General features: G+C 39.9%; 1 protein-coding gene across 2 annotated transcripts; it reads left to right on the forward strand.

The window, feature by feature from the left end:
- Window positions 1–1,254: 1,254 nt before the first annotated feature.
- Window positions 1,255–15,541, forward strand: TMEM171 (transmembrane protein 171). 2 transcript variants are annotated; one of them, XM_026718139.2, is made up of 4 exons: window positions 1,255–1,608; window positions 7,608–8,316; window positions 11,738–11,879; window positions 13,010–15,541. In XM_026718139.2, coding segments are annotated over exons 2-4 (771 nt in total). In that variant the 5' UTR covers window positions 1,255–1,608; window positions 7,608–7,688; the 3' UTR covers window positions 13,011–15,541. The 2 variants fall into 2 exon arrangements, with proteins under 2 accessions (XP_026573924.1, XP_087783265.1); XM_087927139.1 differs by lacking the exon at window positions 1,255–1,608 and adding an exon at window positions 2,102–2,390.
- The last annotated feature ends 214 nt before the right edge of the window (window positions 15,542–15,755 follow it).

Here is a 15,755-nt window from a genome sequence, read left to right on the forward strand (position 1 = left end):
AAATGTAAAGTAATTACTGTTAATTCCCCAATAGTTTTTTCCTCCACTGTAACACTCACTGTAATCCAATAGTGTACAATCCATGAAGTTGATATGAAAGTACAGTATGGGTGCAGTTTTGCAATCACTAACCTTTCTCCAGCTACTGAAGCTATAAATTCATATTGCTGTGTTGGCTGGATTATATGAAGTTCTGGTGAACATGTAGAAAGTGTATGAGTGAATTGAGCACAAGCATGGGAAGAATTGCTTCCAGTAAAAAAATAGATCATTCACAGTTCAAAATTAAATTTGCTGCAGTTTGCCAAAAACTAGAGCAGAATGAAAAAAGTCCCAAAACAATTTTCTTGAGAATGATTGGGGGGACAGTAGTAGTTCTGAAAACCTCCATCAGAAAATGCTCTAGACTTTCTTAGTGCTAAATATTTTCTGTATGTACAGCTCTGTCATATTAGAAAAGTATGTATTATTTGCCCGATATAAAAGTTACATAATCAGTGCTGAAGAATTGGAGACCTGCAGTGATTAGACAGACATCTGCAGGTATTAGCATCTTCCAAATGAATTGTTTAAATATTTATTAAATATATGCCTGGTCTTCCTATCCAAACTCAAAATATTTCACTCTTATTTTTCAAAGCACAATTCTGATTTATGTAAACCAATTTTTTTTCCCCTTGCACACAACTTTAGAATTTTCACCTGCAGCTAAATGATTTTAAGCATAACAAAAACCCCTAAATTAGGCATCAGTTCTATGCAGAGAAGCAATTTCATGGGACCCACTTAGGCAACAAACAAGACATTCCTCTTATAATGAACTTTCATTGGGATTTCCTCCTGCTGAGATTCCTCAGCTATAGTTACAATGATATTCCTGCCTCAATTACAACTGACATTTATAGGTATGTTATCTGTCATATCCACATGTAATATTTCTAAAATGTCTGAAGAAACCAATACTGTATCCTACAATTATCCAAGTTGGTGTAAAAGCTTTAAGCATTTCTGAGGAAGAAAAAAGTTGAAAGTATTTTTTGTATTCTGTTACATAATCCTTTCCTGCTGCACTGGACATACTGAACGTTTTTAGCATCCCCTCGTCTCCCACTCCACCCCCCCTCCCCGCAAAAAAATATCGAAAAATATGAAAGCTGTTTCTGAGGGAAGTGGTGCACCTTGTTAAAAGTTTTCTCCTGGGCATGCAGTTGCTAGTTTGCACCTGCAAACTCCACTGCTGCACGTCACACTTTAAAATGCCGCCTTCCTCCCCATCCGAAGAAGAGCGGGGCGGGGGGAGAAGAGGACGGTTTCTATCATTTCCGCGGCTCCCTCTCGGCACCGCCTGTTTGGGAAGGAGCTTCACCCCAGAGGGCGCGCGCGATTTGCTTTCCCGGCGCGGCCTCTGGGACTCGACTGGGGGAAAGGATTCTGTGGCGGCTGCGGAGGAAGGACCCAAGTGGGAAGGAAAACCTCGGGAGCTTCGTGGCTCAAGGTTATTCCGGGCGTCAGCAAACCGGCACTTTCGGCCGGAGGAAAGCATCCAGCTTCCCGGGGCCCCCCGACGCAGAGACCGTCGAGAAAGGAGAAGTGTCTCTCCGGTGTAAGGTAGTAGTAACCAGGCTTCTAGTTCCATCCTTGGGGAGCCTCCTCTCCGGTGAAGGGAGGGTGGGAGAAACGAACGGTTGGGCTTTTGCAGGCAAGAATGGCGGCTAGTGCGGAGCAGCTTTTTCACCCCCTCGGATACTGGGAATCCCGTTCGGGCTTGCTCTCAGTATTTTTTGGAGAACGAGGCCGAAGCTGTCGCCAACGTCGGCGTAACTCCTTTATTGCGGCTTCTTCGCGCTGCCGCCACCCTTTTCTCAACGTCGCTTGCAGCCACAAAAAGCTGGTGGAGTTGGGTTGGGTGGGGGGTGGGGTGGGGTTTACTTTGAAAGGTGAGGAGCTTATACTCCGTACGTGCAACTCAGTCTTCAAACAGGTTACTGCGTTTGCACTCGAACTCTTTGTCCTTAGCCAACACAGCCCTTGGGCATGCTGAATGGAGAGAGGAGAGGGGGGAGGAAAATTGAGGTTTTGGCCCAACACACTGGAGAGCATCAGTAAGAGCGAGCAGCTGACTTGTCAGTGTGATGTTTTAGCTATAGGGTTGGTGGGTTGAACGCTAGAAATGGGGAATGCTTTTTTCACTGTGTTGTGGAGATGCCCTAGTTCACAAGTGGTATACCAGTGAGGAAAAATTCCCACCTCAAAACATACAGTATCCCATTTTGCAGATCATGTTCCCTGCAAATAAATGTTCATGTTGAAATGGTGATCCAATCATTCCAGAATGCTGTGGTATCTCTTATCCTATGCCTTTGGACTACTTCTACCTGCCAGTCGTGTGTGTACGTATTTATGTTTTGTTGCTTCCAGTGGTGTTTTTGGCACAAGGCTACCTTTCTTACTCAGAGGCTAGATCTCCTGTTGTGACATTGCTCTTTATACATCTCATGAAATGGATTCCAAGCTTTCAGAACTAAGTGAATAGAGTAGATAAAACATAGAGTACTGTAAGATGCCTCATTTTATTCCAAAAAGCTGATATGACTATCCTAAAATGATTCAAAAGAGTTGTTTCCAAATATTTCTACCTGATCAATTTAGCCATGATTAATTAAAATAATCCAGTTTTATAAGTCTCCAGGACACACTTGAACTGTAAAGACTTATGTATATAAATACATTAATGCTAAATTCACATGGTATAATACAGTGGTCCCCAACCTTTTTTGTACCAGGGACCAGTTTCACGCAGAAACACTTTTTCAAGGACCGGGTAGGGGCGTGAAGGTTCCAATAACAGTAAATAAATAAGCGATGAACCCGTAACTTACCCTTTCCAAAAAAACCTCTCCAGTGAACTCTGTTTCTGGCTCATTTTGCGAGGGCTAGCTTGCATCGCTGATGCAGGATAAATATGCGCCAAAGAGTCAAGCGTGGAAGTTAGGCGAGGGCGGAAGTGGTTGTCTTTCAAAATAAGACACCCGGAAGCAAAAACATATTTTTATATATATTTTAATCACGATTATTCATTCTTTGTGGCCCGGTACAAAATGATCCACGGACCGGTCCCGGTCCGGGGCCTGGTGACTGGGGACCCCTGGTATAATAGACTAAAATGTGATTGGTGTTAAGTGTGTCCTACAAGCATAGATTGACACTCCTGATATTCTTACCATCATAATGAGGTAGTGGTACATAAAAAAATATCTGGATAGAAAAAGCCATGCAGTAATTTTACAAAAAAAATCTGCTGACAGGAATTTGCTCTTAAGTAACTTCTTTTTGCTGACTTAGCATAAAACAAATATATTTTGTATTAAGACTAGCTAAAAATAGCTTCAGATATCAAAGGGAAAGAATGGCATATGCTCGTGCACTATTTCTTAAGAATAAAATTACTGCTTGCTACAATTGTTTGTCCCCATTTTCAGCCTCTGCTATTAAATAACTACCTCTGCTATATATGACATTTGCATAGTGGCTGTTAGCGTCTTCATCTTATTGATAGTTCCCTGATACAGGCAGATAGTTTGCTTATGACAATACAATTCTATAGCCTAACTTACTATGTATTTTGAAAACCTACACATTCTGTTCTACTTTATTTGAGGATAGAAATGTGTAGTTCCCTTTTGTCATTTAAATCTTTTTCTACTTGAGGTGAAATAAAAATCACTTTTCAAAACTTAATGTTGCAGAGTATTGCATACATTCTTCGGCTCACATCATTTTAATATTTCATAGAATTTAAACAAACTGATATCCTTTGAGTGCAATTACAATGTATAGGCATTATACATTTAAGCTTGGCTTTAATTTTGTTGGTATTCTGGAGGATAATCATGTTTCATATTTTTAGTTCTGGCTAAATTAAGCTGTGACTTTGTACTTGCCTACATGGGAGCCAATTGCATTGGACTTGTTTCTGGATAAGCAATGTCAAATAAAGCAATGGCATTCTACCATGAGAGGTTTCTCTCTGGTCTTCAGATTATTAATGTCCCTTATCCCTTCCTGTAATACTTTATACAGGTGTGGAACCATTCAAATGATGGATATATTTCAGAACATTTCATCATACCAATGAATTTCTTGAAAATAATTTTAAAATAGTGATGATTTTGAGAATGTTATCAAACTCTTATTATGAATGTTTAACATTTTGACGAAACATCAAGCTAATTAATGTTACTTGTACAATTATTTCACTTTTAGAATTCATAATAAACATAGACATTGTTTTTCTATAATAGAACTTCATTGTTAATTCCATAACCATGAATTGCTTGTATTCTTTTTTTCCTGATTCTGAAAATATTATAAAAATGTGAATGGATGGATGGATAGATGGAAGATAGGCAGAATGTGTATGTACGAGAGCCAGTGTAATATTGCAATTAAAACACTAAGCTAGAAGTGAAGCTATCCAGGTTGTATAGAAATTGGCTGGGTGATTTGCAGCTGACACTCACTCTCAGCCTTAGCTTAGTAAATTGGAAACATCTATCTACTAATCCATATTGAATCAGCATGGCAGATTTTAGTCCCTAATTTTCAATAAAGAGGCTGGTGGATTGATTCATGTATCTGTCTGTCTTTGTAGCTGCACTACAAGATTGACACAAAAAAGACCCATTTTATAAATGTAATTAAAAGGTCCATGCGGTGGTAGGATTCAAATTTTTCTACTACCAGTTCTGTGGGCATAGCTTGGTGGGCATGGCAGGGGAAGGATACTGTAGTCTCCAGTCAGAGGTGGTATTTGCCGATTCTCTGAACTACTCAAAATTTCCGCTACCGATTCTCCAGAACTGGTGAGAACCTGCTGAATACCACCTCTGGGTCCATGTTTTAATGCTTTGTTTTCATCTTTGAACTAAACAGTTGCCAAAATACAGAAAAATATAAGATGTCTAGATTAGAAGAAACTGGATTAAGCTATATGATATTTTTACTTTTTATAATAGTTTAAAGCCTTAGTCCTTTGCCTCCAAACTTAATTTTAAGTAGATGTTCATAGAATTGCATAGTTTATAAACTAATCTGATTGCACCGGGTCTTTAACTTACATAGGCTAAACAATTGTCAACCAATGAATTATATAGTCCTGTATCTTGTACTTATTAGGAACTTATTGCTGCATTTTTCACAGTTTTGGATAGTTTTTAAGAATAGCTCCATTTATAACATCTTTGGTAAAGTGATCAAACCAGTCAGTTCTCGAGGAAATCAACCCTGACTGCTCTTTAGAAGGCCAGATCCTGAAGATGAAACTCAAATACTTTGGTCACCTAATGAGAAGGAAGGACTCACTGGAGAAGAGCCTAACGCTGGTAAAGATTGAGGGCAATAGAAGAAGAGGACAACAGCAAATGAGGTGACTGGATGGAGTCACTGAAGCAGTAGGCGTGAGCTTAAATGGACTCCGGAAGATGGTAGAGGACAGGAAGGCCTGGAGGAACGTTGTCCATGGGATTGCGATGGGTTGGATAAGACTTTGCAATTAACAACACCAAATAACCATCTCTAAGTTGTTAAAGATTATATATGGTACCAGTTTAAAAAAACCCACTAATTCAAAATATACTTCCCAACTAAATAGGTATATTGATATGATTTCAAAGTAATTGCATATATAAGCTCAATTATACAGTGTTTCTGTAAGAACATAATGGATACAGAATGAGAAAAATTCAGCAAGAGTATATTTTATATGGATGAATTTTGCTAAAGTAAGAAGTGTGAGCAGGATTAATGAGAAATAAATGTGATTAGAATATGACAAACTCATTAAGCCAGTGCTGCAAATTCTATTCTGAAAGAAGAAAGAATATGATAAAACAAATTCAGTCTGTCTAGTCTTGTTTTCTTTAAACATACTCTCTGACTGTTTTCTTTAAACAGTCTAGTCTTGTTTTCTTTAAACATTCTCAATACAAAGCTCAACATTTATGGGTCAAAATGATATCTTATAGTCCAAGACTTCTGCAAGGCACTACAATGGGATACGCTAAAGTTTCTTTCATGTTCCCAATTCCACAATTTACAATAATGAGAAATAAAGCTGCTTCTTTGTAGTCTCTACATCACATGTGCATCAAATATATGAGCTGGTACATCTGTTTAAAGTCTAAATGGAGAATTATTGATAAAATGTAATTACTGATAAAATGTAATGTTGCCTCAAGGAGTAAGAATAATATTGAAGAAGCTAAAAGCTAAGTAGGACCTGATTGATTAGTACTTGAATGACTGACAGACAGACTGATCTGGATGATAGACCACCAGGAAATAATCAGAGCTGTAAGGTAAAATGGGAAGTAAAAAATAAAAACACAGAATATAGGAACTGTTGTTGCCAAGAAAAATACATGAGAAGCTAGCAAGCTTGATTCAAATAAGATTTTATCATATTATAAATTTTGAAAGACATAAAGGCATGACTACAATATTTGTATTTAGTGTTGTCGCTAATATACAACTAAGTCCCTGCAATTTATTTTAATAGGAGCAACTAAGGATGTTCTTTGACTTCTTCTTTAGGTTCATTTAAATTCTTTCCCCTTCCAGTCTAGAAAGTCTCTTTCCCTCTTTCATTCTAATTGTGTATTTGATTAGTTAATCCATATTATTCTTATAGTAAGATCAGCGTGCTGGCATAGTGGTGATAACATTCACTTGCCGCTCGGAAGGTTGAGAGTTCAATCCTACAGTAGATAGTGGGAAATGTTTCTGTTCTAGGGCACAAAGAAACAATATCTTCTACGAACTCCATGTAGGCGTCAGGAAGGGTATCTGGCCAGTAAATGCTTAGCTCCATCCAGTCGCCCCGACTCTACTAGAATAGGAACTACAGGGTCATAAAAACGGAGCTTTTTCTTGTAGTAATCCTTTGGGGTTGATTTCAGTATGATTACCTTAGACTTTTCTAATAAAAACCAGAGTTCAAAGATTTTGTTAATAGCCAGTTTGTGATTGAATCTCCATCTAGTATGGGGAGGTGTGAGTCACTGCAGCGCAGAAAGCAGCACAGGCCTTATCTCCCTGAAGTCCCTGAAGCCTTATCTAACCATTCCCAACAGAATGCAGTCAGTCTGGCAATATGTTTGTAAATAGGCATTGTAACAATAAAGAAGCGTAGACCTGGTTTCTTAGGCTTGACACTGTGTCAGTAAAAGTAGTTTTAGTTTCTCTATGGAGATGATTTCCTAGTTATGCTGTTCTATCTAATAGTGCTGACACTAGGAAGGAAGCTGTGATTTGGACGTTCTTGTTCTCTGTAAAACTTGTTTTAATCTGAGCTTCCTTTTTACTGCTGTTATTAAAAGGCAGACTTACTTCCAGAATATGCAAAAGATTTCCACTGACTTTCTTTTGTCATATCACATATCTCTAACTGTTCTTTGTTTTTATTCTAGAGCTAATAATATTGCACTGGAATATTTTTGGTCTCCACTATCTAAACCTTATTTCAACTTTGCAGTTCTATGTCAAGGATAATCAGTGTGTTTTTTTCTTTTATGGCCTAATTATATTTATCTTTTTGTTTTTATTTCCAGGCCTACTGGAGAGTTATGTCATTCTGATCTTCATAGAAGAAAACATATTCTATTTCAGTTTGAAGGAGGATTTCAGTAATAATGTATTCAGTTCCCCGCTCCTTATCTGGAATGGAAGGAGATAACGGACATCCTAGAAAATTTATCTCTTTCCTTTTTGTTTTTGGCATTACATTGTTATGTGCTGGGTTTTTGCTATCAATGTTTGTTTTGCAGACATGTCCAAGTGGAGCCTTTGGTGACTGTAAGGGAGCTTTCAAAATTATTGGGCCTCTGCTTGCAGTTGTTGGACTAGTTTGTATAATTTTGGCACAATCCAGAGCCAAAGATTATCTCAGAGATGTGCAATTGCAAGATGATCAGGTATATGGATTTGTTTTTTGTCGAGGAAATTGTCAGTTTGCTCAGTTCCTCGTCTTTGGGTTTTTATTTTTAACAAGTGGGATGCTTATTAGTGTCCTTGGCATATGGATTCCAGGATGCAGTCCAGGATGGCGCTATCAGCAGTTTAACCATAGCAATACATCTGGCATTGAACTCCAGGACTGTGGATTTCATTCTGTTCAAACTATGGGCCCTTTAATTGTGCTTATTGGATTATGTTTCTTTGTGATAGCTCACATTAAAAAGAAACAAAACTTAAACCTCATCCAAGAATCTTCGGTCAGTGAAGAACAACTGAACTCTGAATCATTTCAAGTTACAGTCGGTAAGTAAATAAACCAGTGAGATATTTTTATCGGTTATTAGAAGGCAACCCTTGATATCATGCCCCTTCCTTCCTTCTAATATATTTTATTAGTCACTTTAGAGAAAGTATATAAACAGGGAAGAGAAAAGAAGAAAAGAAGGGGATAAAAGAGTGGGATACAAAAAGTAAACAAAGGATTCACAAATGTCGGAGAGATGTATCATTTCCAGGATATTAACTGAGTTTGAGTAAATGAATATATTGGTTATAAGTTTGAAAATTTCCATTAAACTCTAATCTAGGCAAAGCATAAATGTCAGGAATCATGATCTATAAATCATAAAAAAATAAAATTGTGAACTATAATAAATTTTGGCCATTTTACCTTGGAAATCCCATAATGTTAAAATAAAATAATCTTTCCCTCTTTATGAAGAGAAATAGAAAAGGGGGTGAAAGAATGCAGATTTTTTTACATACAATACCAATAAAGATACCATCTGTTTCTTGAGATCAATAGTAAAAATTAATTGAATATTTTGCTAAAAATATTAACTAAAATGCCATTAACTGGATGACAGATAGCTAGAGTGCTTTACAGTGAAAATCTTATAAGTTTAAACCTGTTAGACAATAATACCGTGTTTCTCCAACAATACGGCCTCCACCAATAGGAAGGCCCAGCATGTTTTATCGGCATAAAATCAAATTAAGCCCCTCCCCCAAATTAAGGCCTATATTAAACATGTGAAATGGGGGGGAATGGCAGGGGGGGCTTGCTGTTAGGAAGTACTTTTGTTGCATACCCGGATATGGTGCTGCCTGCATTGACTTTGGCATTGGTGGGGCACTTCGTATCAGGAGACCTTCCTCCACTGTTGCTTTCCCTTCTCCCTTGCTGCCATGGCATTTAGAGCAATGCTGCGGCGTTTGGTGCAACCACACGCAGCCAGCCAGGGCTCCTCCCTGCAACCGGAGCCCGGCGGAGACACTCGGCTTCAGGTGCTCCTGTCGCCGCCTTCCCTTCACCTTCAAAGCAAAGCCAATTCTTTTTAAAACGACACCCTACTACCAATACAACAAAGCCTCCCCTGCCCGAGAGGGCAGCTCAACCCCACGTGGGGAGGCAAATCTCCCGGGACCGCAGCGGAGGATCAGCCCACCCCAGGAGAAGCACCCAGCCGCCATCCCTGCCTGGCACCAGGCAGAGTGCAAAGAGCTTTGGCTGGGGCGCCCAGCACAGCTGACAGGCAGCAGAGCTCTCACCAAGGCAGCGAGCACCTCCCTGCTGGACCCTCTGCTCATCCCGTCAGGGCTGCGCCAGAGCCGTACTGATTGGGCAGAGCCGGGAAAGCAAGCCATGAGTGCACGCCTGCCTGCCAAGCGAAAGAGCCGGGCTGACCCAAGCTTGGCTTCCTTCCCAAGTCGCTCCAGCCTGAACCCTAAGGGGGCCACTGGGAGAGGCCGCCCGAGGCAGTGATAGTGCCCACCCATCCGTGGACAGGGAGGCAAGGCGATGGCCTGCGCCACGTCCTCCGAGCTGAGCCCCACCGACTCAGCGCCTCTACCTGATGCCTGTTCCGCTGCAGCGTTTGGAGCTGCCGGCGCAATTGGAGAAGCATGGGGACGGGGACAGGCTGGCTGAGGGGTGGAAAGGACGGGTGGCTTCGGGCTCTTTCCGCTGGCCAGGGAAGCAGTGCTGCCATCACTTCGTCTCCCTGTCCGCAGACGGGTGGGTGCTATCACTGCCTCGGGCAGCCTCTCCTGGTGTCCCCTTCGGGTTTGCGCTGGAGGGACTTGGGAAGGTCGGCCCGGCTCTTTTGCTTGGCAGGCGGGCGCGCACCAGCGGCTCGCTTTCCTGGCTCTGCCCAGCCTGCATAGCTCTGGTGTGGCCCTGGCAGGATGAGCGGAGGGTCCAGCAGGGAGGCACTTGCTGCCTTGGTGAGAGCTCTGCTGCCGGGAAGGAGGGCCTGCCTGTCAGCTGCTCTGGGTGCCCCAGGAGAAGATCTTGGTGTTCTGCCCAGCACCAGGCAGGGATGGTGGCTGGGCACTTCTCCCGAGGTGGGCCGATCCTTCGCTGTGGTCCCGGGAGATTCGCCTCCCCACGTGGGGTTAGGCTGCCCTCTTGGGCAGGGGAGTCTTTGTTGTAGTAGGGCGCCATTTTTAAAAGAATTGGCTTTGCCTTTGAAGGCGAAGGGAAGGCGGCGACAGGAGTGCCTGAAGCCGAGTGTCTCCGCTGGGCTCCGGTTGCAGGGAGGAGCCCTGGCTGGCCACGCGTGGCTGCACCAAATGCCACGGCGTTGCTCTAAACACCGCGGCAGCAAGGGAGAAGGGAAAGCAACGGTGGCGTAAGGTCTCCCGATACGAAGTGCCCCACCAATGCTGAGATCAACATCCAAGCTGTCGCTGCCCGCCCACCTGAGGATGCAAGGGGGGGGGGAATTAAGTCACCCCCGAAAAGATGTCGTAGCTGTTTTTTCAGGGGTCAAAAAAAAAATAAGGCCAGCCTTATTTTGTGAGAAACACGGTAGTTAAAATAGTTAACATGTTTGTTATGATTTTTTAAAAAGTATTTATAAAAACAGTGTACTGAAATTGTGTTTTAAGAAATGTTGGGAGAATTTATCATTTCTATATTCAGTTATTTTGTCAAACAACCTTATATCAATTCTATGAGTTATGGTATTTCCATGTATTAGGCACTATCATTTGTGATCCATTATAGGAAGATTACCGATGATAAATCATGTGTATTACCAGTATAGTATGCTTTTTTTAAAAAAAGAATGTAGGCACACTTCAAAAACAGGAGCCTACTAAGTCTTTCGTGAGTTGCTTTATATTTCTGCTGGGTATGGTTTTAGAAGTTGCATGCATAGTTAATATAAGTAAGTCTACTTTCTTTGTAGCATGATTAAGGTTCTATCTATAGCCTCATTTGTACAGTTAAAAAGCTGTATAAAACCCAGGTGAGTCTGCATTTTAAATAAAGACATAATTTGGTCTTATAGACATAAATAAACAGAATATACGAATATTCTTGTAGTATGTCTTGGAGATAGAACATTTTTATGATTGTATTTCAATTATATTCAATACAGATAATCCTTAATTTACAACTATTCATTTAGTGACCATTCAAAGTTAAAATAGCACTGAAAAAAGTGAGTTATGACTGGGTTAACTGCAACTCACTTAACTGCTTTTGTTAGCAATGGAAATTTTGGGTTCGGTTGTGGCGATAAATCAAGGAATACCTGTATATTATAAAACATACTTGAAAAAATTAATTGAAAAAACAGAAAATAGTCTAAAGTAAACATTCCAGCTTATGGTGGATTTCTAGTGCAATATTTTTTGGAAGCACAGCTTTCTTATTTAGTACTCCAAAGAAATCTGCAGAAGATTTTGGTTTTAAAACATTCCCTTTCTTTTTCAGGTGATACTGTGATGGTTTTCCCTCCACCACCACCACCTTATTTTTCTGATTGTTCACCACAGACCATAACTCCTAGCCTGGTAGCAAACGAACTTATTCTAAATGAAAATCCTCCACCATATCACAGTATTTTTATTAATTGGTAAGGGTATTTCTGCTTTTAATTTTAGATACTGAAATGTTTTTAAAAATAAGTAATAAATGAGGCATGACTTGGAAGATTCCTAATTAGGACTTGCCACTTGTTTTCCCCTAACAATTAAAAGAAGCTATTGTGAGGCTTGGAATTAGGTTGGTGTGAAGAGTAATTATTAATTCATATTTTTATTTCTTTCTAAATCGGCTAATCATTAATCATGTAACAATAGAAAGATAGTCCCACTTTAGCCCAGAATAGCTACCTTCCTTTACTATTACAACCTTGATGCTTTATTAATTCTTTGTTAAGTGCACCTGCTTTCAAGTTTTTAAAATAATTGAAGTATCTATTAATGGATCTCTCACATCATGTCTGGTTTGGTCTTAATATTATAAGGTTAGATATAGGCAAAACTAAATAAGCACCTGCATACAAAACCATTGTGATCTTCTTGAAAAAGTGTAAGTAAAAGTGAAGCTTACTTGGAAAAAAGACATTTAATTAATTATAATTAATTATAGATGATGACTTACATAGATATATGTATCAGGTATAAAATTATATTTACTTTTGCATACTAGAAAAAGGGAGTGTTAAAATGACAATATCTGTTCCAGATGTAATTGTACCATAGAGTGCATATAACCATAGAGTTGGAAGGTGCCATTTAGACCAGAGGTCCCCAACCCCAGGCTGTGGACCAGCACTGGGATGCAGCATGCCAGAAACCGGGCAGCACAAACATGCAAAGCCCTATCCATGGGATGCAGGCAGCACACAAAACCACGCCCCCTCCAATCTGCAAAAAAAAATCTCTCTCCATGGAACCAGTCCCTGGTGCCCAAAAGGTTGAGAGCCACTGATTTAAACCATCAAGTCCAACCGCCTACATTGTATAGGAATCCAAATTATAAAATCCTAGGTAGATGCTTGTCAGTAATTGCATGAATAGTTCATAGTATTTTCACTAATTTCTCATACATTTCTCACTGCTCTTAATAAGTATATAATGTTGATACTATTGTTATACTGTTTGTATTATTATATATTCTTGTTAGTATTATTGTCATCAGCATTAGCTATCTTGGGTGAAATATGTAATATGTCTATGTTTAACATTTTTGTTTTTGCAGATTATGAATAACAGGCCTACAGAGAAAATGAGTTCCACAGTATCAGGAAACAGTTTGCCTTCTAAAACTTAATCAGTTCGTTGTTATTCCTCTGAGTCATCTCAGAATTACAAGGCAAAAGAAGCAGCTGTAAATAATGAATGTGTCTTGTCTTCCTCTCCCTTCTATACTCAGCTGATCCATTACCATCTGCTTATCACCAACTATAAGAAATATTCAGAGCTGAAGCAGAAAGACGGGGGAAGGAACAGGTATAAACAAAGGCAAGAACAGAAAGAACTGCGGGAATTCCAGATAAAAATAAGATGAAAGGAGAATGAAAAATGCTACACCTGCATTTCCTCAACCCATTAAAGAGGGCAGTAGGTCGTACATTAGGAATGTCCAACCTTTTTCAAATCAAAGGCTTCCTCCAGACATACAGAATATTTGGGGGGGTTTACAAAGAAAGTGGCCGGAACAAGGGTGGGGGAAATGGGTTTGTCCAGAAACAAGTGGCTACATTTATTTCCTACAAAACAAAGGAAATGTTAGTGATTGTTAGTGTGAAATAGATTGTTCCCTTACCTGTAATATACTTTGCAATCCAGGCCACTTCTCAAACAAATATATATATCTGTTAACTTGCACATCCATTTTTCTTATTGTTCTATGGCAGAGATAGCAGTAGCAGTAGCAGTAGCAGCAGCTCAATTTCATGAAGGCTGCTTGAAATCAAGATGATATGCTGAAAGATACTTTGACATCTTCAGTATAAAGAAAAGAAAAGGAACCAGGAAGTTGGCTGAACACCCTGCTGAAGTAGGAAGCCAGAATGCGTTTTTTAAAAATGGACAACACGGTAGTTTTACAGGCTTTTATTTGCTGGTGTTAGAATCTAGCAGTTTATTGGTGTTAGAAAGGTCAGGGAACTATATAAAGTCATGCAGATATTTTGGAAACTTCATTTGCTGAGTGAGCAAGAAAGGACTTGCTGAGGGGGCAAACAAGTGAGTTGGAAGCTTTGCTGTCATCACCTGTAGTCACCTGACTACTCACTAAGCAGCCAAGTAAAGGGAAAGATACATTCCTCTATGGAAGCTAAGGAAGAAGAGGAGTGTGGTGGTAGCAGCAGTGGGAAGATGTGCACTGTGATGCTTCTTGAAGAGATTGGTATTTCAAAGGTTTGGCAGTCATAGAATATTAGGAAATGAGTAAGGGAACAGGTACATATTGTGACTTCTTGGTTCACTCTGCTATGCTTCAGAGGTTTGGCCCTCTGCAAGGAGAGGGCACAGAAAAAGTATGAACCCCTGAGAGTGCTGGGATATGCTAGTGCCACTGTCCACATTCAGCAACAACCTTGGTGGCTCTGAGAGTCCTGGAGTGAATGGCACACTCTTCATGAGCCACAGGCCACACACTTTCATTTCAGAGACCAAACTATAGGGGAAGCTGTAGCAGAAGCCAGGGCAGAATGCCTGTAAATTCCTATTTCTAAAGAATTGTTCAAGATGGGAACCATCATAAACACCCCTACATGAGATTTAAATACCCAGAGCAAATCAACTACTATTTTGACAATTGTTAGGATCAACTTAACTTAATCAACTAGGAAAAAAATCTGAATACTTTGTCTTTTTCTTCTTTTTTCCTTGCTGTAAAGGCCCAGCAGACATGAGATACTGAAGGTATCTGTGTGACAATTTATTAAATATGATACATAGTATCTTAAATATTTGGTGACTCAAATGACACATTTCATCTCGCAGAATTAAGGGCCTCAGTGTAGTCATGAGGAATAATTATGAAAGAAACCATAATGTGGAGATTAAAGAGTTGGACCAGGAGTGGGAAGATCCAAATTCAAGTCCATTCTGTTCATCCATGAAAGTTTTCTTTATTTAATTGAATTACTGACTGCCTCAGTTAGAAAATCAATTCTAGGCAGCGTACAATGATACAAATTGTTAAAAAGAAATCTAACAATAAAAAAGATAAATCACATCAGGAAACCAACAATGTACAAACATACAGTGCAGTCCCAGAGTCTGCTGAAAGACACAGGACCTCCTCAAGGTCCTTCTAATGCAGGGGTGTCAAACTCATGGTGTCATCACGTGACGTATCACAACTTCCCCCCCCCCCCTTCACTAAACCAGGTGTGGGCATGATGGGCCATGAATTTGACAAGCTTGCTATAATACAATATGCAGATTTTAGCAGTTATTCTAAAAGGTAAGAACAACTCTAGGATGCCATAAGATGATACAGCTTTGCCAAAGGGACCTGGAGCATTGCCAATCCTGCCAGATCTTACTGGACAAGCAAAAATAGGGGGGGGGGGAGTGGTACCTCCCAGGCCTCAAGTCATAAAGGTGACAACTAGCATCTTGAATTATATGTGGGAGCTAACTAGTAAAATGTATCTGGAGGGCAGTTTGGGCCATTTACTCATTTCAAGCTCAATGCTATGTATCTATGATGGAGAAAAATAGGTATTGTACTATGCTTAGATATCAGTGCATACCAAATAAAAGCAGTATTATTGAATATATGTGACTCCCCTTTTCTTTTGGACAACAGTTGATAAGCATAAAATGAAGACTGTACAACATTGAGTGTTGTCTTAATATACATTTGATGCCAACCATTTATCCTGTACTGGTTAGACTCTAAAGGTAATCTCACAAAAATTCCTAATAGAATTAAATGATACTAGATAAGACACACATTTATATAATTACTATCATTTCTGAGAAGTTCA

The sequence above is a fragment of the Pseudonaja textilis genome, chromosome 2, assembly GCF_049901715.1.
Source record: "Pseudonaja textilis isolate UNSWEBS1 chromosome 2, rPseTex1.2, whole genome shotgun sequence".
NCBI classification, from domain to species: Eukaryota; Metazoa; Chordata; class Lepidosauria; order Squamata; family Elapidae; genus Pseudonaja; species Pseudonaja textilis.